The sequence below is a fragment of the Salvelinus fontinalis genome, chromosome 25 (genome assembly GCF_029448725.1).
Source record: "Salvelinus fontinalis isolate EN_2023a chromosome 25, ASM2944872v1, whole genome shotgun sequence".
In the NCBI taxonomy this organism is placed as follows: Eukaryota; Metazoa; Chordata; class Actinopteri; order Salmoniformes; family Salmonidae; genus Salvelinus; species Salvelinus fontinalis.
The window spans coordinates 33,601,798-33,624,640 of NC_074689.1; the positions used below are offsets into that span (position 1 = coordinate 33,601,798).

The following is a 22,843-nucleotide window of genomic DNA, read 5'->3' on the forward strand; positions in this document are numbered from 1 at the left end:
TGGGTAAAAAAAACTAAAAACTTTTCACTCTGTTCAAAACAGTTTAGATTTGGGAACAGAAAAATGTATTGAAATCAAATGTTTCATGGATGAGAAAGTGGGAATGTCTGTCAAAATCTATCGCGTCCACCTTCCACAATAGCTATTGTTGCAACCTCTGACATAAAGACACGTCGGATGGACAGACAGGTGTTGTGCAGAAAATCTCCACCCCTTCTAATTTCCTTAATTTTGTGGCTAGAGTCGAACAACTATGGCTGAATTATCCTTATGCTTTCAAAAATACTAGTCGAATAAGGCAAGGGAGAGATGACGAATTTTGTCAAAGAGATTTATTTATAGACTAATACAAATCAGTAGCGGATTTAAGTACCGCGGGGGGGGGGGGTTAGCCCAGGGCGCCATACAAGCTAGAACCGCCACATACACTTGAAACAAATAGCCAAACCGAAAACTGCAGACAAAAATGCTTTCTGCTACTAAGATCAGTGAAATGTAGGCTAAACGGACAACGGAGTGAAGAGCAGAAATCTCAACTAGCAAGTCGCACAACACCCGCCAGTGGGCTTCCTCTCAAAACGCCAAGCGGATGCTTCACATTTATACATCCGGTGAAATATCTGTCTCATTGTTCTATCTGCAGCGTAGCGATTTCGACGCATACATCGGTGCTCCGGTATCAAACGTAACATCGCTACGTATTACTTCTGCACTAGCTAGTCGTGTAATCGTGTGTGCGAGACTGGTGTTTTGGTGTTCGTATCTTCTAATTTCTACAGAAACGTGCAATTGGGTAAGTGCCATGCTAGCTTGCTACATTGCAATATTAGCTATGCTAGTTAGCTAGTTGGCTACAACGACAACATAGTCCCCAAAGAACCATTCAGATGTTTAGCTTTGTGTGTCAATCTTCAGTAAACCACTGCACTGTAAAACTGTCTATTTTGAGCTGCTTTCATCGTCCCCAGTGTTTTTCTTCGTGGCAAGTTGGTTTTTAGCCTGGCATTGATAGTTAGCCTAACGTGGCTTTAGTCAAATCACATTTTATCGGTCACATAACGTTACACATGGTTAGCAGATGTTAATGCGAGTGTTATGATGTTGTACATTTCAAGCCCTTTGTTGCCTGACCTAAGTTAAGCAACATGGGAAAGAAGGGGACGCTCATAACCGGAGTCTTGGTGGTATTATCCTACTGTATCAACTGCCAGAATGTAAACAAATCTGATGTTGATGCATGTGGTATGGTGTCACGGCTAGGGAACGGTTTGTGGTGGTCATTTCACTATCTCAGTATGTTACTCATTCATACTCTTTCTCTTTGTCCACTGATTTCTCAAGGTGAAGAGAATGTCAAGGCCACGATCGCCCCACTATTCTCACAGGTGAATATCTTGCACACTGTTCATTTGACATGCTAGTCCAGTGTGTGGGTCAATACGTTTCCTTCACAATGTTGGCTCAACTCGGCACACTGTATGAAGGGTGCTTTACAATTAAAATGTATTATTATTTTTTTGTGTTATTACAGAGGCAGTCCACGGAGGCAGGATGCCCGGAGGTTCCCCTGGGATGACCCAGACTTCGACCCCCAGCAGGTTCTGGCTGACCTGGGCAGGCTGCCCTGGGAAGAGAACCGCAACCCTGGGGAGTCTCACGAGGACCAGTGGGTCCGCTTCATGGACGAGATCCACCCAGATGGCCACAGAAGACCTATGCCTAGAGGGAGACTTCGGCCAAAGGGCCACAGAAGAGCTATTTCCCCAGGTCTCCACAGGCCTGACCAACACCTCCCCCCAGAGGACTTCCACCATCGCAGGACCCCACCGCCCCCCCACGAGCTGGGCTACGCCGAGTGCAGGAGACTCTCCCCCCATGATGGAGGAGGTGGCAGAGGAAGAGTGAAAGAAGAATTCCAAAGATGCAAAGTAAAGCTGCCCCCCTCCCCACAGAGGCTACCCAGAGAGAGGCTGCCATCACTGGCCCCGCAGCACACTCACTACAGTCCTAGCCACCACCAGAGAGCGCCCTCTGCAGGTTGGAGGAGAGAAGAGAGGGACCAGAGCCAGGGGAGGTCCAGGGACCGCAGCCCCAGGGAGAGGGTTCAGGGCGGGGGGAAGTGGGAGAGGAGGTGTGAGGGTAGAGATTCTCCCGGTTCCTATAGAGACAGGAAGAGAGACCACATGCAAAGAGAGTGGAGCACCATCTCTGACCGGAACCGGAGGGAAACTGTTGAACCGGTGAATCCTGGGTAAATTTGAGCAGTGTTCCGCTGGAGTTTTATGACCAAAAGCCTGAGAAGAAAATTGGAGAGGAGAACCCAGCTTCCTGTTTTTCTAAGTGCAAACTTCACCCTGCTAATATGTCCCTTCTGTAATAGTGTAACGACATAGTAGTTGTAGATTTAATTGCATGGCTTAAAATGCATCACATGTTATTGTCTCTGTGATCCCTGAGAACCACTTAAGTGCATGAGTTGAAAACGTTACTATTATTACCTGCTGCAATCTAGAGGCTGTGCGAGCCTGTGATCTATTGGCCCTTAAATTTTATTCATATAATAAATGTTTTCCTAAATAAATCAAAAGCTACATTACAAATAAATCTAACTTTTAGCTGTATTCAGCGTGATTGTATGTCATCTGTCAGTGCTGAACCATGTTACCTGCTCTTTATGTCGACACAGGTACGGGAGGGAGACAGAGTTTAGGGAGCGCCGCCCCTCGTTGGAGAGGCCCCGGGAAGGGTACGGAGGAGGGGGGCCACTGGGGCGTAGTGGCCCCCTAGGGGGCCACGATGGCCAGGGGCCTAGAACCCTCATCGTGGAGCATGAACATGGTATTATGAACAGCGGAGGGCCAGAACCGTACTTCAACCACAGGGGCCACAGCCACGACCGATTCAGTCATCACAACCGGGTCGGAGCCTCTGAGGAGCGGTTCAGGAAGTCAGGCAGCAGGTCCAATACTAGAGAGGAGGCCAGGGGCCGGCCTGCACATGAGGAGAGGAGGGGCCCTGTCCATGAGGAGAGGAGGGGGCCTATACATGAGTCCAAAAGGGGCCCTGTCCATGAAGATAGAAGGGGGCCTATACATGAGTCCAAAAGAAGCCCTAACCGTCAGGGGAGAGCCAGGCCTTTAGGCTTCCAGGATAGAGGTAGTCCCACGGATCCCAAGGCCAGAAACAGTGCATTCTGTGGGGCGAGGGAGGCCCCAGCCCGGGGTGGCAAGAGACAGGTGGGGCCCTCCAGGAACCAACCCCAGCCTCTCCTCCAGGGACAGCAGGGGTACCAACCCCGGGATGCCAACTCCCAGCACACCCCTCCGAAGCACCAGAGGTACCAACCCAGGGGAGATGACTGGGACATGGAGCCCAGAGAGGAGGAGCCCGGCTGGGCAGAAGAGAGCGACATGGAGCCCCGCTGGGAGCAGGACCGGGGACCAGGGCCGCGAGGAGGCCGGCCACCGGCACGGGGCAGGATGGGACCCAGGAAACCTCAGCTTAGAGACCTCAACCCCAACTGGAACCAGCAGCAGAACGACATGGCAATGCCTCGCATAGGCGCCGGCAAGGAGGAGACACTCACCATCAAAGTGGACATGAAGCGCACCATGGGTCAGAACAGGTAAGGTTTTTCGGACAGCAACGTTTAGGGGTCAAGGGTGAAAAGTCATGCTCCTTTCATAGCGCTTGCTTTCGACTGCGAGAAGACATATAGTCAGAAGCCCTGAGAATATTGACATCTAGAGGAGGAAAGATTCGTCAAGCTGATTTCTTGATTGTACAAAGCAAGGATTCTACAAGGCAGGTATTCTACTGTGATGGGATGCAATTTATATACCTACATCAAACTAATCCTTCATGGTGTGGTGCATCACTCAGTGATAAGTATGGAGAATTGCCAAAGCCTTCTTTCAGCAGAGTGGCCATTTTACATTATTATCCGTCACATTCTCAAATGCGTTATATGAAGGTGGAATCAATTCTTGACAGCAATTCAGAGCATGCAGTTAAGAACAAATTCTGGATCTCCTAAAAAATGTGTTCCTTGCTCATCCAGAGGAGCAGAAAATGTCAGACCAGCCTCACAACAATAGAGAGCAGAGATGGTACAGAAGAAGGCCAGCTTCTGAGTAGAAGGCCACCTATCAGCTGAATAACCTAATGGACCTGTAGTTCTACTTCTAACCCTCATCTGCTCAGGGCAGAGGTTATACTCATCAGTTCTTCAGATATCTCCCTTTCATCCAATTCAACATGATTGGAAACTCACAAAGGGAGTGGTTGCAACTTCCCTAAGAGCAGCTCTGACAACCAAGAGACCAACCAGGTGACGTGTGAAGAGACACCAGCTGTGTGTTTGCAAAGATTTACTGTCATCAGACCCATCTCATCCTACACAAGTGAAATGATATTAACATGCACAAGGGAATTATACAGAGCAAGGAGCCTGCATTGTGTAATGTGCTGAAGGACCTCTGGGTCATTAAGACTGGATGAAGAGGAGTGGAGAAGACCTTTCTGCTACTCTACAGATTACTGGACAAAATGGAAAAGTCTTGCTGCTAACCAAACTGCGCTAACTGCAGAAGCGTCTCCCTGGTATAGGGAAGGATTGCCCATATACATATTGTGTTGGTGAGCCTGATAAGATGTCAGTCACTGACCCACTGCATGGCCGGATCAGTGTCTTGGTCTGGGGCTGACTGAAGACCATTTGGGCGGGGGAAAGTGCCCTGAACTTCAGGAACATCCATTTGGAACCACCATGTTTGTTTTCAATGCCTTGAGAAACACTTGGAATGATCAGTTCTTTTTTTTTAACCTTTTATTTAAGTAGGCAAGTCCATTAAAAACAAATTCTTATTTTGCAATGACGGCCTACCCCGGCCAAACCCTCCCCAACTCGAACGACGCTGAGGAAATTGTGCTACGCACTATTTGACTTCTGACCATGGCCAGTTGTGATACAGTCTGGGATCGAACCTGGGTCTGTAGTGACGCCTCTAACACTGAGATGCAGTGCCTCAGACTGCTGTGCCACTCGGGAACTCTTGATCAGCTAATCAGAGAAAGGCCCTTGTGAAATGACTTATTTCAGAGTGTTTTAGTGCTACTCACTGCGATAAGCAATTCCCCTTCTCATGCTCTGCAAGATGATACACCAAAACACCAGCACTAGTCAAGACAGTCAAATAGTTTCAACTTTTGTCTTTCATTCAGATCAATGTTTAAAGGTAAGTCAACATGTTCTTTCCATCATTGACTGTGTATAGTATCCTGCAGACTCCTAGAGGATCTTTATACTTTATCTGTTAAAGCGGCAGGTTTTTTTTCTAGGACAATTTTCATTCTTTATCCGAAGTGGTTCATGCGAGATGGACTCGTTCCCACTGAAGCTTTCCAAAGACTTTCAGCGACCTCAAGCGTGGTATTGTTCACCCTCATCAACCATGATGCTCTTGAGTGTCAAAGCCTAAAGGAGTTTGAGAAATGGTTATCTTAATAATAGATTGGGACTCGATGTAACCACTGCATCACAAAACCTTTAATTCTGAGGCCAAAATTGATCCAAAATTCCCTTAACGTTTACGCCACAGATCCTCGAATGCCTGGCCTCTGATCTACGTGGCTTTTTTGACCACAGTGTGTTTTCAACCTGATCTCCTTTCAACAGAACTGTTCACTCAAAGAAATTGAAAGCACAGCACTGAGTTGATCTCACCTCCTGAAGGACAACCCAAAGTAACGATGTTGCCCTTAAAGCAACCGAACGCTGCAGGTTCATACTACAACTCGCTTTGAGCTCTACCAGACCAGAGTTCACCGCTTGATGCATGACTACAAGTAAAGACTGGATGCTACAGCTTAACTCATAGGGAGTTGAACAGACAAGGGAGAATCCAAGTCATTGAATAGAGAAGCACAGTCATTAAACACTTCAAGAGTAATCCACCTTCTACATGAAATGAAGGCTTGGGTGACCAACTAGTAGACACAAGCAAGAGTGGAGAAGAGCAGAAGGCAATGTAAGGTCTGGTGATGATCAGGATGATGTCCAGTCAGAAAAGCAGTGCTTGATGAATGTCTGCCGATAACCACCACGATGAAGAGTGAAAACGACTTTGGACTTAACACGTGAAAATAAAGCTTTTGGTTTGACTCTTGGAAGCTATTCCACTAACTGTATCACCACTATTGACACTGGTACTCGTGGACTTCTCATGCAGTAAGAATCATCAAGCTCTAAGAATGTCTCTTCTCCAAGAGGCTCTCAGAACCATGACTATTGATGAACTGTCATCCATTTCGTACCAGGGAAACAGAGCTCTGTCAAAGTACTATGACAGTGAGGGGAAACCCAATCCAGTGAGGACTAAGGTATTCCTGACAGAGAAACTGGACTCCGCCTAGTGAAATGGCCCCAGAATTAACACTTGGAAAGAAATAACTAAAACCAATGGTTCAAACCTCAAACACAGCCAATGCATCAGCCAATAGTATAGTGTGGATGAATCCTTATGAAAACAGAGTATTGCTCTCAAAAACCCCTTTAGTAATAAGGTCTCCTATACTGATGGGATCTGCCCTTCGCAGTCTACACTACATACTCAAGATGCAACCTGTTCACAGTGATAACGACTCCTTTTTAAGAGACCACACTGTCCACATTGGACCAATCATAGACAAGAACCACACTGTCCACATTGGACCATTCAAGGACGAACCATACTGTTCAACGTAGACCAAGGACAAGAACCACAATGCTGACCTTTCACCACAGCAAGTGGATCACTAACATCCAGAAGGTAATTGACAAGAAATGCAGAGAGGAAAAAAATGGAAGAAGCATGAACTTTCACCTTTGACCCATGCCAGTGTCCTTTACATGACCTCCCACTGGCACAGGAAGTGGTAAGGGATGTAGTCGAGGTTAAATGCTGTTCACTCCCCTTTAAACATTTTTTTGCAGGGCGATTTACAAACCTTTTACGCCACATACGCTTTTAGCATAAGCATTTACGTTTCCACTCATCTCAACTGACATTCAGCGTTTCACTAATACATCCCTGGAGACGAGAAATGTCTCTCTTCCTGTTGCGTTTCAAACTCCTACAGGCCTTATTTGGATTTACAAATAATTCAAACCAACAGCTCTTGTAGATGGTGTACTTAATCAGCCATTTTTCCTAAAGCTTTACAATGTAAAGGTAAGTATAGTGTGTTTTACAGATACTTTGGTCAAGGTAAGGTTGTAGCATAATATTGTACTGAACATTATATTTACGTAAGAGATCCAGCAGAAAACCACTTAACTCCCTGCAGCAAATTTAATTAAAAACAAATTATTGCTGTCCCAAACTACAGTTGTTACTTAAATCACACCCTCAGTACACGCTCCAGTAACCAGCTACAGCAGTACACGCTCCATTTAACCAGCTACAGCAGTACACGCTCCAGTAATCAGCTACAGCAGTACACGCTCCATTTAACCGGCTACAGCAGTACACGCTCCATTTAACCGGCTACAGCAGTACACGCTCCATTTAACCGGCTACAGCAGTACACGCTCCATTTAACCGGCTACAGCAGTACACGCTCCATTTAACCGGCTACAGCAGTACACGCTCCATTTAACCGGCTACAGCAGTACACGCTCCATTTAACCGGCTACAGCAGTACACGCTCCATTTAACCGGCTACAGCAGTACACGCTCCATTTAACCGGCTACAGCAGTACACGCTCCATTTAACCGGCTACAGCAGTACACGCTCCATTTAACCGGCTACAGCAGTACACGCTCCATTTAACCGGCTACAGCAGTACACGCTCCATTTAACCGGCTACAGCAGTACACGCTCCATTTAACCGGCTACAGCAGTACACGCTCCATTTAACCGGCTACAGCAGTACACGCTCCATTTAACCGGCTACAGCAGTACACGCTCCATTTAACCGGCTACAGCAGTACACGCTCCATTTAACCGGCTACAGCAGTACACGCTCCATTTAACCGGCTACAGCAGTACACGCTCCATTTAACCGGCTACAGCAGTACACGCTCCATTTAACCGGCTACAGCAGTACACGCTCCATTTAACCGGCTACAGCAGTACACGCTCCATTTAACCGGCTACAGCAGTACACGCTCCATTTAACCGGCTACAGCAGTACACGCTCCATTTAACCGGCTACAGCAGTACACGCTCCATTTAACCGGCTACAGCAGTACACGCTCCATTTAACCGGCTACAGCAGTACACGCTCCATTTAACCGGCTACAGCAGTACACGCTCCATTTAACCGGCTACAGCAGTACACGCTCCATTTAACCGGCTACAGCAGTACACGCTCCATTTAACCGGCTACAGCAGTACACGCTCCATTTAACCGGCTACAGCAGTACACGCTCCATTTAACCGGCTACAGCAGTACACGCTCCATTTAACCGGCTACAGCAGTACACGCTCCATTTAACCGGCTACAGCAGTACACGCTCCATTTAACCGGCTACAGCAGTACACGCTCCATTTAACCGGCTACAGCAGTACACGCTCCATTTAACCGGCTACAGCAGTACACGCTCCATTTAACCGGCTACAGCAGTACACGCTCCATTTAACCGGCTACAGCAGTACACGCTCCATTTAACCGGCTACTCGTACTATTATTAATTAGCCTTGATTGTCCAACACAGTTAAGCCCTGGTATTCAGGCCTGATCCAAGAGGGTAAAGGGACTACTGCTTTTTACCCTCCTCCATTGCTCATCTCTCTCATCTACCCTACAGCCAGCTGTGCTACTCTTCAGACCGCCAGCTGTCGTTGGATCTGGTCAACGTGGGCCGCCAGCGCCTCGACTTCCTACCCATGCTAGAGCATTCTGGGACGTACCGGGAGTCCACAATGCACTCTGGGACTTTTGCCCAGGAGATCATCACCCTCGTGCACCAGGTCAAAGGTTAGGATGCGAAATGCAGAAATACTATACACAACACAAAGATGCGCGTGCACACAGTCTTGTACACGCATGCACAGCCCATAGACGCTCCTTCACACACATTTAGACAGAAATATAAAGATATTTATCTCTCTCTCCAGAGCATTACTTTAGGGGTGATAGTGTAATGCTGACCGAGCGTTTCTGTGGCGCCCAAGATGGAGGTATGTCTGAGGAGGAGCAGGAGGAAGAGAGGCCTACTCTGAACAGGTACACCCACACACACACACGCCTGGGTACCACAGTGATGACTCTAAGAGCCATGGCTTTTGTTTAAGTCTTCAATGTGCTGTTTATAAACTAGCTATATTTTATTCCTTCTCTCCTCTAGGCGGTTCAACATGAGTCTGTCAGAGCCAGACATGGAACCTCTCTTCTCCAAAGTTGGCCGCATGCAGGTACAATGCATGTTTTTAAATGGTGAATGATTGCTATGTCGATGGATGGATGGATTGATTGATTTATTAATTTGTGTGTGTGTGAGATCAGAAGCAGCAGCAGGCGGTGAGTGACCCAGGAGACCTGAGACATGACCTGGAGAGGAGGAGACAGGAGAGGCTGGAGGGGGTGAAGGTCACCATCCCTGGAGGCAGGCTCTCACAGCGCCCCCTGGTTGCTGGGAGGTACTACTACACACTAAAACACAGTGAAGCCTGATGGGGTTTGTTGTCCTCCACAATGAAATCGGGGAGCGGACAGTGGATCTGTCTTTTTACCTTAGTTTCGCTCGTACATTCGTCACACAAGATTTTTCAGACGGAACTCTTGTGATTTTGACAACTTGAGTGAATGATGCGTCTTGCCATAGAGATCTGACATTTACAAAATTACACTGACTGACCAGATGGTGGCACTATAACAAGCGATTGAAAATGCAAACTTTGAAAGGTCACGCCCTTCACCTCGTTTGACCTAAAGCCATACAATTCGGTACATAGGTCCCAGGTTTGCCATGATGGATTTTCCGCCATTTTGAATTTTGTGAAAAACACTTAAAACGCTACTCTGACACCGAATGAACGATCTGCATGAAACTAAACATCTATGGACAAATATTTTCCAGACTAGTACCTAAAACAACATGGCCGCTGTTGACCAATAAACATTCACATGGGCGTGGTCTGGCACCTAAATGCATATAAATCAGTCACACAGGTTGCAAACACTGTCAAGACTCAACAAATGCAAGAACATTAATGTCGATCACACGGTGGTGCTAAAACGGGCAGATGTTTTGTTACTATCGGTATATTCTAGTTTGAATTGTCACTAATTGGCCGGGGGGGCTGCATCATTCGTGGGGAACGGCATGTCTACGGTTATCTTGTTTGAATACGAAAATGATTCCTTCCTCCCTTTCTTTGAGTTATCACTGATCTATGGATCCTTGTGTTCACCCAATCTGTCAGATCAGTGATTACATTTACATTTAAGTCATTTTACCTGATGATTACCTCAAGAAGTAGAGGAAGGGTGCGTTTTTACACTTCACGGTCTTATCCTTCATGGTCTCATCATTCTCCTGCCCTCTCTCACACTCTGTCACAGTGACCATCATGAGGAGTATGGTAGTGAGGAAGAGGAGGTTCAGGAGGAAGAGGAGGGCTTCTCTTCAGGCTGGCCAGGCCTACCACAGAGAGGAGGGAGGTGGCCTGGAGAGATGGTGAGAACTGTGTGCATGTATGTGTTCACATTTAGTAGGGGTGTAGGTGGAAACGATCTGTATCTTTCTCTGAAATATCTCTCAGGCTTCTAACTTCTCTCGCTCTCACTCTCGGGTTCAGAGGAGAGGAGGCATAGTTAGACAAAACATGGGTGGCCAGCGGAGGAACAACCGGTCTCCTAATCTCCCCGGCAACCATCTGGGACCAATGAGACAACAGAACCGCGATATTAACGGTCAGTAAGCACCCCAAAACATAAATATATATATAGTGAGTTCAAAACAAGGACACAGAAGTTTTTTCTTTTTTTTTCTTCTTTGTGGATCCGCTTAATATTGCAGAAAGATTGATGGAAGCAACAATGTAATTGTCTGCATCATTTCCAATCCCCCATATCCTTTTTTGGTATCTATATACATACACAGATACATACATACATACACGTACATATGCATACATACATATATATATGCATACATACATATATACGTGTATATATATACATACTTTTTTTTGAATATACCTTTATTATTCCCCGCAAACCCTACCACCCTTCCCCCAACTGGAGTTAACTAATAAACAATAACACTTAGGCTTCTACCTTCAGTTTATACATCTGTCTGTAAAATGTGTGTCAATCTATTTTACAATAGTTATATTTTGTTTGTTTTTAGTCCATCCAGTTTGATTTCTATTTGTAACTGTGCTATTTCTCAAAATTTCTGAACCTATATACATTTTACAGACCCCGTATGTTTTACATTGGTTATCTTGTTATTAGTCCCACCCTTCAGCTCCATTCAAACCCTCCCATCTATCTCTTAACACCATCCATTTTGGATTTCTATTTGCCATATATTTTTCAACTGTGATGTTTCACAAAAGTACTCAAAAGGACACAGAAGTTAGACTGTTGTAACACACAGACCGGTTCCGAGAAGCACAACTTCCCAACCATGTTAAGTGACCTCAATCGATCACTGATTGGTTGATTGATTGACTATGTAATTCCTACGACAGGGTCTTGACTCTGTTTACCTTCCTGTCTTGTTACAATGTTAGTTACTCTGTCCATCTGGTTCCTAGATCTCATTCATTTCAATGTCTGATCCTGAGCCAATCAAATCCTTCCGTTTTTAGCCAATCATCTTGTCCACTAATGGGACCATTACAACCATAGCAGACCTGCTGTTTTTAACTTAACACCTATATTAATTTCTCTTTCTCGCTCTCTCAGGTGCCAACTGGTGAATGGACTCTTGGATGGAGCAAGGGGTTATGTGAGGTTAGCTGTTAAGCTCAGAGGAGTGACCAGGCCAACTGTATATACAAAAGTATGTGGACACCCCTTGAAATGAGTAGATTTGGCTATTTCAGCCACACGTGTAGCTGACGGGTGTATAAAATTGAGCACACAGCCATGCAATCTCCATAGACAAACATAGGTAGTAGAATGACCTTATTGAGGAGCTCAGTGACTTTCAATATAGCACCGTCATAGAATGACACCTTTTCCAACAAGTCAGATTGTCAAATTTCTGCCCTGCTAGAGCTGCCCCGGTCAAGTAAGTGCTGTTATTATGAAGTGAAAACGTCTTGGCTCAGCCGTGAGGTGGTAGGCCACACAAGCTCACAGAACCGTCTGTCCTCAGTTGTAGCACTCAATACAGAGTTCCAAACTGCCTCTGGAAGCAACATCAGCACGAGAACTGTTTGTCTGGCGCTTCATGAAATGGGTTTCCGTGGTCAAGCAGCTGCACACAAGCCTAAGATCACCATGCGCAATGCCAAGCGTTGGCTGGAGTGGTGTAAAGCTCTCCGCCATTGGACTCTGGAGCAGTAGAAACGCGTTCTCTGGAGTGATGAATCATGCTTCATCATCTGGCAGCCCTACGGACGAATCTGGGTTTGGAGGATACCAGGAGAACCCTACCTGGCCAAATGTAAACTTTAGAAGAGGAATAATGGTCTGGGGCTGTTTTTCATGGTTCGGGCTAGGCACCTTAGTTCCAGTGAAGGGAAATATTAACACTACACCATACAGTTACATTTTAGATGATTCTGTGCTTTTTGGGGAAGGCCCTTCCCTATTTCAGCATGACAATGCCCCCGTGCATAAAGCGAGGTCCATACAGAAATGGTTTGTCGAGATCGGTGTGGAAGAACTTGACTGGCCTGCACAGAGCCCTGACCTCAACCCCATCGAACACCTTTGGGATGAATTAGAACACCGAATGCGAGCCAGGCCTAATCGCCCAACATCAGTGCCCAACCTCACTTATGCTCTTGTGGCTGAATGGAAGCAAGTCCCCACAGCAACATCGAGTGGAAAGCCTTCCCAGAGGAGTGGAGGCTGTTATAGCAACAAAGGGAGGACCAACTCCATATTAATGCCCGTGATTTTGGAATGAGATGTTCGATGAGCAGGTGTCCACATACCTTTGGTCATGTAGTGTATATTATAACACACGTAGACAGCCTGACCTTAGTACCGGCATCTCTTATTTTCTGCTGCTTGATTACCTGGTAGTGGCACCTTTTCCATTATCTGACCTACACCTGTACTGACACTGACCAACAGAACATGTAAAGTCTCCTGACAAAGTAGTGTTGTGGGGAAGTGATGTCATAATGCAGGGGGGAGGACCCTGAGTCAGAAGGGGAACATCCTGTTAGTGAGGAGCTACCTAATTCATTCATTGGTCCTTTCATTCATGAAGTATATTCTGAGTAAGTGAACACTGCTTTTTGTTGGCTGTATGCATTGCTTACTGAAGGAAAAAAATATCAAATAATAGATTACTTCAAATACCATGTTGGCAAGCGTGTTAGTGTAAGGTAGTAAAAGTCCCTCTTGAGCGTAGTAGTAAAAATGCATCTTACATGAGTACAGACAATTTGGTCATTACCTGTATTAATACTCAGTATTCCCCACAGCTCTCACCTGTACACCTGTGTGTGAGCGCTTAAGGTCAGGTACAGAGGTGATCCTTGCTGATATTTAACAGGTGCCTACTTCCACCTAGGCCAAACCTTTAGGTAAACTGGGCCGGCCAGGACTGACAGAGGTAGTTACAGATAGGCCAGACTGCTATTCTATGGTCAGTGGAGACTGACCGGTGGATTGATGCCCCGCTGGACTAACCAGAACTGACTGGGGAAGAGGATGACCAGCTGTACAGGTGGATATCAAGTTGGGATAGTGCTTAGCAGAAACACAGGCAGGCCTTAACCCCACAAGAGCAAGCAGAGGTGATATGGGATCTGGCAGAGAATCCAGTCAGACGATCACAGTGAAACGCACACAGCATTTATTTCAAATGTAGTTAGAAATACAAAGTCCATAAAAAATGTCTTTACACCACAGTACCATAGATTTTTTTACACAATAAAAACAACTTGACTTTTTAATCAATTTCCATTATTTCAAGTCTTTCTTTTCAACTGCTCAGTTATGTCAGAGTTGCAATACAAATGGACAAGATACTGACTCCCACACAAACCAGGAGCTACACTGAAGTTATAAGAGCTTATGACTGGCTATAGTAGGTTATGAATGCCCTCTGTCTGCATTAAAATACAGAAATGTCATAGCAACACGACCATCTTTCGTAATGCAGAGAGCGAGAGCAGTCCAAAAAATCCCATGATAAGATGAATCCCACTGAGTAGCATCATTATTAATGACTTCAATAATGTCTGTATGGTCCACTAGTGTTCTGTTGTCCTCCAAAGAACAATCGGAAGGCCCTCTCACCTGTAATCACTGGAGAGCAGTCAGAAACATGGCAATGGCTCCACCTAGTCTTCACCTTCTATGACATGTGTCAAACTTGTTCCACGGAGGGCCGAGTGTCTGCGGGTATTCACTGATTTTTCACAAGGATTCTTCTCACCTGGTTGTCTAGTTTTTCCCCTTTCAATTAAGACCTAAACAGCAGACACTAGGCCCTCCATGGAATGAGTTTGACACCCCTGGTATGCCAAAGCCTGTGATCCCACAGCTTGGCTAGACAAGACAGGCAGTGTGAGGGTGAACGCGGTCAACTTTCTGCCCCTTTTGTTTCTGCGTGTGTGACTGGGGAGGCCCTGTGTGTATGTGAGGGGAGCGGTCTCCAGTGATGGCTCAGAGGCGAGGGTCGCAGGGCAGCGGGCGGAACGCCACCTCAATATTCTCCTCCATGATGATGTCATAGCGACACATCAGCGGGCTGGAGGGATGAGAGAAAGGTATAGTTGGAGAGAGAGGCTGCGGGAGGGAGGATGACTGGGGAGAGAGGTGGGAGGGAGGATGACTGGGGAGAGAGGTGGGAGGGAGGATGACTGGGGAGAGAGGTGGGAGGGAGGATGACTGGGGAGAGAGGTGGGAGGGAGGATGACTGGGGAGAGAGGTGGGAGGGAGGATGACTGGGGAGAGAGGTGGGAGGGAGGATGACTGGGGAGAGAGGTGGGAGGGAGGATGACTGGGGAGAGAGGTGGGAGGGAGGATGACTGGGGAGAGAGGTGGGAGGGAGGATGACTGGGGAGAGAGGTGGGAGGGAGGATGACTGGGGAGAGAGGTGGGAGGGAGGATGACTGGGGAGAGAGGTGGGAGGGAGGATGACTGGGGAGAGAGGTGGGAGGGAGGATGACTGGGGAGAGAGGTGGGAGGGAGGGAGGATGACTGGGGAGAGAGGTGGGAGGGAGGGAGGATGACTGGGGAGAGAGGCGGGAGGGAGGGAGGGAGGATGACTGGGGAGAGAGGCGGGAGGGAGGGAGGGAGGGAGGATGACTGGGGAGAGAGGCAGGAGGGAGGGAGGATGACTGGGGAGAGAGGCGGGAGGGAGGGAGGATGACTGGGGAGAGAGGCGGGAGGGAGGGAGGATGACTGGGGAGAGAGGCGGGAGGGAGGGAGGATGACTGGGGAGAGAGGCGGGAGGGAGGGGGGGAGGATGACTGGGGAGAGAGGCGGGAGGGAGGGGGGGAGGATGACTGGGGGTGAGAGGCGGGAGGGAGGATGACTGGGGGTGAGAGGCGGGAGGGAGGGAGGGAGGATGACTGGGGGTGAGAGGCGGGAAGGAGGATGACTGGGGGTGAGAGGCGGGAAGGAGGATGATGCGGGAGGAAGACTGGGAGAGAGGAGGAAGGGAAAAGTGTGTGTGTGTGGGGGGTCTCTCACCGGTCGGGTTGCTCCAGGTGGGTGAGGCGGATGTGGAGTAGTCGGATTTTGTAGCGAGGGCCTATCATATTGCCGCTTGCGATGCGGAGGGATATCTTCTGGACGGGCTGCACGTCCTCATCAAACTGGACCAACAGACGGGTGGAGGTGTACTGCTCAAACTTGAACCGCTTACTGTGGAGGAGAAGAATGGAGAGGGTAAGTGGGATAGAGAGTTAGAGGTCTTACTGTCATAAATGTATATCTGTGTGTGTGTGAGACTTACCGGTCTATGCGTGCCTCACTGAAGTTCCTGCCACTGTGTAGTCTGAGGATGACGACTCCCCAGCGCAGGTACTGGTTCCATGTCACCATGTCCACCCTGTAGCTGGTCTCTACACACACACAGGACACACACTGTGTTATACACACACAATTCATATTTGAGAAATCACTGCTATAGAAGCATTATGTATGTTAATCACTGATTGATAGTAAGGGGTGAGGGACTTACTTTGATATGGCAACGTGGCAGTGGTGGTGAAATAGGCCTTGGTCTGACCCAATCGCAACAGAGTATCCCTCCACCTGCTGATGTCGTAACCTGGGGGGTAACCATGGATACATCATTCAGGTTGGTTGGTATGGCAATCAAACTACTTGATAGATGATTTGATGACAAACAAATTTTCCCATGTTTACAGATTGAGTGAGATTCTGGGTTAAGTTGGAAGGCTGTCCTCTCACCTAGCATGGGACAGGGGGCGGGCTTAAAGGCTTCACACTGCAGACACCGCCCATCCAGGAAGTCGCTGAAGGAGGAGCAAGGGTAGGCTGTGAGGCTGCAGGTCCGGTTGAGAGCACACAGGTACAGGAACACAGAGCGCTGGTGGTCACACACGAAATACGACTTTCCTACGAACGAAAGAAGCTGTGAGTTATTACATGAGTTATTGTGTGTGGTGTGTGTGTGTTAGTCTCACCTGAGAAGATGGTCTTGGGGCAGCCTGGCTGATCAGATCCTCCATTGACATAGTAGTCAATATGGCCATGTTGACCTTTGAGACCAAACGCTATGTGAAAAAATAGGAAGATCCCAAAGTTACAGATAATACAGGACAACATGAAATTACACCTTTTTTTTTATCACAAAAACACATCTAGAGAATCCCTCGCCCCCCACACAAACACACAGCATGTCAGTACTTGCAGTTCATGTCAGTGTGTAGTACGTCTACAAACATGGCGTCTGAAGGGTCTAGTCTCTCCTCAGCAGTCGCTCCAGTGAACATGGGCCCTGCTGGGTCCAGACCTAGACAACAATGAATCAATTAATAGATTCATTAATGCATCAATTAATTAAACCTTTCATGAATAAAGTAATCAATCAATTAAATAGTAGCTTTTCAGTCACAAACAATCGCTCTCTCCTACCTGTAATGCGGCCAATCTTGCCCTTCAGGTTTGCTCCTACAAACCCAGCTAGGTGAGCTCCTAGACTCACCCCGATCAGGTGGATTGAACTCAGAGGCGCTCCCTCCTCCTAAACACACACAGTGAACAATTAGCAACATTGACACAAGACTCATAGAACAATTGATTAAAGAGTCACAGAAAACGAGCAATATCCCGCCCCCCCCCACACACACACACCTGCATGTTGAGTATGAAGCCGGTGAGGTTGTTGGCAGCCTGTCGGGTGTTGGCCACAGCAGTGAAGTAGTTAAGGTTAGCAGCTCCTCTGTTCCAGTCCACCACCAGGATGTTCATGTCCTCCTGCTCAGACAGCAGCTGGACGATGTGATCCACCCAGACCGGAGGGGCTCCGGTGGGCCGGTACCCGTGGATGACGAAGGCCGTGGGCAGGGAGAAGTTGAAGAGTGGCTGGTAGGACAGGTGGTGGTGGTTCACCTCTCTGCCGCAGCGCAGGTTAGACCTAGTGGAAGGAGGGGAATACTTTATGTAGAACATTTGTTATTTTTACTTTTTAACTGAACCGCAGACACACACACACACATTCATGTTCACACACACTCTAACCTACTTGGTGTAGAGCAGCAGCTTAACATTCAGGGTGGTCCCAAGGAAGCACTCATGGAAGTCCAGGTCTGTAAAGTCATCACACAGTTCACCTACACCATTCTTCTGGCCTGGGGAGAGAAGGGGAGGATGTGTACATGTGTGCTCATTGATACCCTGCTAGGTCAGCATCAGGTCATTCTCTGATCTTACTGTGAACCCCAACACATCCTTCTTTCCTTATGCATTTAAACATGAGCAGACAGCTGGTGAATGGAGACAGAGTGAATACCAAAGATTTGCATTTATAAAGATAGATAAGCACTGGCCTAACTCTGACCTCTTTACATTGCTATTCACCCCTACCATTCTATCTCACTTTCTCCCCCTCCCCTAGCCACTGTTCTTTGTCACAGGTGAAAGGTTAACGGTGCCGGTCTGAACCTTGCTCTGGAAAATTATCCTCTGTGGTTTGTTTTGCTTTGTGATCCTGTAGTGTCCCTCCTTGACTGCAGCCAGGCTTTGACTGTATGGTGCTAGGGGCTTTAGCCTTTTACCATGTAGCATTAACCACAAGACTGCACCATGAGTTTTACCATGTAGCATTGAGTGTCATGATTCGGTAGCATTAGCATGTTAATGTTCAAACCACATCAGTTATTAGTGTTAGCATGTAGGCTAGCTCCCAGTGTCATGCTAGCGGCTTTAGCGGTGATCCATGCTCTCTAATTAGCAGCTTGTCCTCTGCGGTTACTCTCAATTGGATCAAGGTGCTATAAAAAAGCAGCTCATCCTGTCACAGCTTTCTATCTTCCTCTGTGGCCCCAATCCCCTTTCTCAACAATCTTCCTGTCCTCAATTCATGACCCATGACCTCACACAAGTACACACTTACACCCATGCACACACACTGCACACTCTAATTTCTCCACTCAGGGATAGTTGGGGAAGAGAAGGCAGATGGCAGTTATTTGAGTCTGTTCTGGAGGGAGTGTAGAAAGACGTCTGAAACCTGGAGTCTGCTAACACAGTGGTTCTCAACTCCTCAGGGACCCCCGTCGTTTTAACAAATTTGTTGTAGCTCTGAACTAATTCCAAATGTGGCCAATGTGCTCAATGCAGTTTCACGTAGAAATGTGACTCATTTAACCACCCCCGCACAGGACTAAGATTTAAGATCAAAGGCCTGATTACCTGCATGTCCACCAATGATGTTAACATGTGGTCTGGGAAAAGCCGTAGAAGCATTAAGACGCGGATCAGTGAACACCGCCGCAATATACGGACAGGTGAGACAAAAACCCCTGTTGCTGTTCATTTTGTACAAGCTGGAAATCCTGTTAGTTCTCTGAGATACTTTGAAATAGAAATGGTCAAGATGTCATGGAGGGGATTGAAGACGGAGAGGAAACTTCTTCAAAGGGAATCTTTCTGGATCCACAGTCTCGTCTTGGCCTTAGAGGAATTTGACTTAAAACCATTTTTATAGTTCCATAATGTCCAAATGATTTGTGTACTTTTTCACCCAAATTGAATATTCTGTGTGTATATATATAATATTACTGTAAATATTGATCACATTCCTTGTGTATGGTCATATATTTTGATGAATGTTGATATTGTGCACTTATGTTATATATTTGTACCTCCTGTTTCAGGAAGTGTCACTGAGTGCTGCCCATATATATAGGACCCTCCACCTGGGATATGGATGCCTGATAAAGACCTACGTGTCGAAACATTCTTATAATAAAATCACCTGGGAACATGAGCAGCAGTGTGCTGTGTTTAATATATATATCTTTTTTTGCTTTTTCAACTCTGGTTCACCTATTCAAGGGCTTGATGATTAGTTGACAAGTTGAATCAGGTGTGCTAACTCTGGAATAGATGAAATACATGGAACAGCTGGAAGTCCCGGGGGGAGAGGTTGGAGAAACACTGTGCTAACAGATGCGAGACAGAAAACAACACTTTTCTCTCTCTGTAAACTGTGTCCTGGGTTAAGGGTGATAGGGTCAGAACAGGCAGACCTCACACAACTAGCTCAACACCCACACACACACTTTGATCACGGAAATATGAGTCTTACCTTTGCAGAGCATGAGGGAGCCCACCAAACCGAGGAGTTGCCAGAGTAACATCCTTACAACCAAGAGAAAGAGGGAAAGAAGGAGGGAGATACTAGAGGGAGGTCTGTCTGAGAGAGGAAAGAATGGGAGCTCTTAGTAATACAGAGAGCGGGAGGGAGGGAGGGAGGGAGGGAAGAGCTAACTGACCATGACCAGAGCAGAGAGAGAGATGTTGAGGTGACTAGGTGTGTTGGGATCTGGGTTAACCAATAAAACTCTTGAGTAGAGCAACACGCTCACTGCCAACAAAACACACTGCCAACAACACCCCACTCACTACACATCTCACTGTACACAGAGGAGAAGGATCGATGGAAGGAGAGAGACAAAGTAGATCAGTATATAATAGTCTTTCTAGCCGTATTTCTTTATTCCTACTTGATCCTATACTTTTTTGTCTTTGGTAATATTTAGTGCTAATAAAGCATTATTGACTTGTACTGCAAGAGGGGAAAGAGAAGGCTCAAGACACAACACTTACTATTATTATCCTCTGTTTCCAATGAGTCACCATGTACCTCCTAATCAGTCTTTCTCCATCTCTCCTTCCTTGCCTCTCCTTTATGCTCTATTCTCTATTCTCTCCATCCCTCTCTCATACTATCTGCCTATATGTACTCAATACCATCAATCCCAACTCTCCCATACATGTGAGGACCTCGGTGTCGCTGGCCAGGCCAGCCCAGGCAGGAGTGCTCTCTGTGGGGCAGCTGTGTACTGACAGGAGCATCTCCCGATGGAGTTCCACATGAGCAGGGTTATTAATAGCATCAGAGCTGTGGTAACACTAACCAGCCCTGCCTATACCCACTATTTACTGACTACAGCATTAAATGTACAGTATGGGCTTTAAATACATATAATTTAAAGGCAGAGTACAGGGCAGAGGCATCAAAAGCAACAAATCAGAAGCTGTCCAACCCTACTGGGGTGTGTGCCCATTTCCCTGGTTACCTCTGAGAATCTTTCATAATGGTCCAGGCTGCAGGGCATGTATACTTACACATTTGTAATGTATACTTACAATAAATATGCATATGTCCCATTGCTGCCTGGTTCAAAGTTTCCCATCTAGTTGAACTTCAATTGTGTAGGCTAATACCAGTTGAGATGGTTAAGTTTAGGGGCCAATGCAGTGGCCTTCTGTTCATTCTGTAGACTTTGGGGGGGGCGATGATCTGGACCATGGACTGGGTAAGGGGTTGGTCTATGGAGTCTTAGACCACCAAGTTTAGGGCAGGGTCAGCCAGCATTCCTCCTGAAGAGCTACTCTCCAGAGGACCTTGATTCTCCAGGTGAGGAGCCAGGTTCAGATCATTCTCCAAGTGGGGAGCTAGAACCAGATCATTCTCCAAGTGGGGAGCTAGGACCAGATCATTCTCCAGGCGAGGAGCCAGGTCCTGAACATTCTCCAGGTGAGGAGCCAGGTCCTGAACATTCTCCAAGTGGTGAGCTAGGTCCAGATCATTCTCCAGGTGAGGAGCTAGGACCAGATCATTCTCCAAGTGGGGAGCTAGGACCAGATCATTCTCCAAGTGAGGAGCTAGGACCAGATCATTCTCCAAGTGGGGAGCTAGGTCCAGATCATTCTCCAGGTGAGGAGCTAGGACCAGATCATTCTCCAGGCGGGGAGCTAGAACCAGATCATTCTCCAAGTGGGGAGCTAGGTCCAGATCATTCTCCAAGTGGGGAGCTAGAACCAGATCATTCTCCAGGTGAGGAGCTAGGACCAGATCATTCTCCAGGCGGGGAGCCAGGTCCTGATCATTCTCCAGGTGAGGAGCCAGATCCTGATCATTCTCCAGGTGAGGAACCATGTCCTGATCATTCTCCAGGTGAGAAACCAGGTCCTGATCATTCTCCAGGTGAGGAGCCAGGTCCTGATCATTCTCCAGGTGAGGAGCCAGGTCCTGATCATTCTCCAGGTGAGGAGCCAGGTCCTGATCATTCTCCAGGTGAAGAGCCAGGCTGAGGCCACTACCAGGTCATTCTGTTCCCCCTCTGGATTAAGATCTTAACCCTGAAGCCACGCCCTCCTCTGTCATCTGGCTATGACTGGATAAAACTGTAGACAGAGAGATTGTAGGCAACTGTGTGTGTCAATTCAAATACATTTGTCACATGCTTCGTAAACAGAAGCTGTAGACTAACATTGAAATGCTTACTTACCATAAACTGGCTAAGTGGTTGGTCTATGGGCCTACCGGCCTTCCTCCTAGCTCTTACCATCTGGTCAGCCCTGGTCAGAGACACGGATACACACACACAGGTCAGAGAGAGTTATCTAGCAGGTCATAGCGAGGCTAACCTGTAACCTCAGTGGATGTTCTATGGTTAGTTAGTCAGTGATTAGTCTCATTAGATGATTAGGTAATCAGAGATTTAACCTCTAAGAATATTAACCCCTCTGGGGAACTGGAGCATGAGATAACCACTCAAACAAACTGTGTGTTTGTGTGTTGTAGTTCACCCTATAACATCACCCAGCCCTTTTGTAGGCCGTGATTCCATTTCCATTTATTTTGGGGGAACTCAGTTGGGGTCTCAACTTGCTGTTGAGAGTTAGAACAGTGCAATACACAAGGTGACATTTTATTTGGTTTTGCATCAGCAGCTTTTCTCTTGTTTTGTCAGTCACTGACAGTAACTCAATTAGCCCATGTCAGCTAAATATTTTTAGATTAGTAAATTAGTACAGTGGCTAGCTATCTAAACTTGTAGTAATCATGGTCAAACTACCGACCGGGTGGCCCCCATTGATTTTGTTAGTCACTCTCACTCGGATATCGTTTTAAAAACTACAAACATTTCTCTCCACCCTATGGCAAAATTCGTAGAGTTGCAGGAAATTAGTTATAAAATTAGGACCCCCAAAAGACCCAGCTCTGAC

General features: G+C 47.0%; 2 protein-coding genes across 3 annotated transcripts; one reads left to right on the forward strand and one right to left on the reverse strand.

Moving 5' to 3' along the window:
- The first annotated feature begins 374 nt into the window (after positions 1 to 374).
- Positions 375 to 14,080, forward strand: LOC129823198 (BCLAF1 and THRAP3 family member 3-like). 2 transcript variants are annotated; one of them, XM_055882047.1, is made up of 12 exons: positions 375 to 793; positions 1,342 to 1,385; positions 1,532 to 2,251; positions 2,687 to 3,039; positions 3,088 to 3,625; positions 8,793 to 8,962; positions 9,103 to 9,211; positions 9,333 to 9,399; positions 9,491 to 9,624; positions 10,550 to 10,664; positions 10,786 to 10,900; positions 11,903 to 14,080. In XM_055882047.1, exons 1-12 carry the CDS (start codon positions 590 to 592, stop codon positions 11,914 to 11,916), a joined length of 2,583 nt encoding a protein of 860 aa, XP_055738022.1. In that variant the 5' UTR covers positions 375 to 589; the 3' UTR covers positions 11,917 to 14,080. The 2 variants fall into 2 exon arrangements, with proteins under 2 accessions (XP_055738022.1, XP_055738021.1); XM_055882046.1 differs by having other exon boundaries at positions 2,687 to 3,625.
- Positions 14,081 to 14,138: 58 nt separating this feature from the next.
- Positions 14,139 to 19,965, reverse strand: LOC129823199 (lipase member H-like). Its single transcript, XM_055882048.1, has 11 exons — positions 19,914 to 19,965; positions 17,847 to 17,952; positions 17,456 to 17,738; positions 17,237 to 17,345; positions 17,013 to 17,114; positions 16,786 to 16,875; positions 16,550 to 16,717; positions 16,317 to 16,406; positions 16,089 to 16,197; positions 15,824 to 15,997; positions 14,139 to 14,876 (listed from the first exon to the last, which is right to left on the reverse strand). Exons 1-11 carry the CDS (start codon positions 19,963 to 19,965, stop codon positions 14,792 to 14,794), a joined length of 1,368 nt encoding a protein of 455 aa, XP_055738023.1. The 3' UTR covers positions 14,139 to 14,791.
- Between the last annotated feature and the right edge of the window lie 2,878 nt (positions 19,966 to 22,843).

Coding starts and splice junctions, on each gene's coding strand:
- LOC129823198 (XM_055882046.1), top strand. CDS start 590: ATGCTTCACATTTATACATCCGGTGAAATATCTGTCTCATTGTTCTAT. Junction 794..1,341: donor CTACAGAAACGTGCAATTGG/GTAAGTGCCATG, acceptor TGATTTCTCAAG/GTGAAGAGAATGTCAAGGCC. Junction 9,625..10,549: donor CGCCCCCTGGTTGCTGGGAG/GTACTACTACAC, acceptor ACTCTGTCACAG/TGACCATCATGAGGAGTATG.
- LOC129823199 (XM_055882048.1), bottom strand. CDS start 19,965: ATGTTACTCTGGCAACTCCTCGGTTTGGTGGGCTCCCTCATGCTCTGC. Junction 17,346..17,455: donor GCTTCATACTCAACATGCAG/GTGTGTGTGTGT, acceptor GTGTGTGTTTAG/GAGGAGGGAGCGCCTCTGAG. Junction 17,115..17,236: donor CAAGATTGGCCGCATTACAG/GTAGGAGAGAGC, acceptor ATTGTTGTCTAG/GTCTGGACCCAGCAGGGCCC.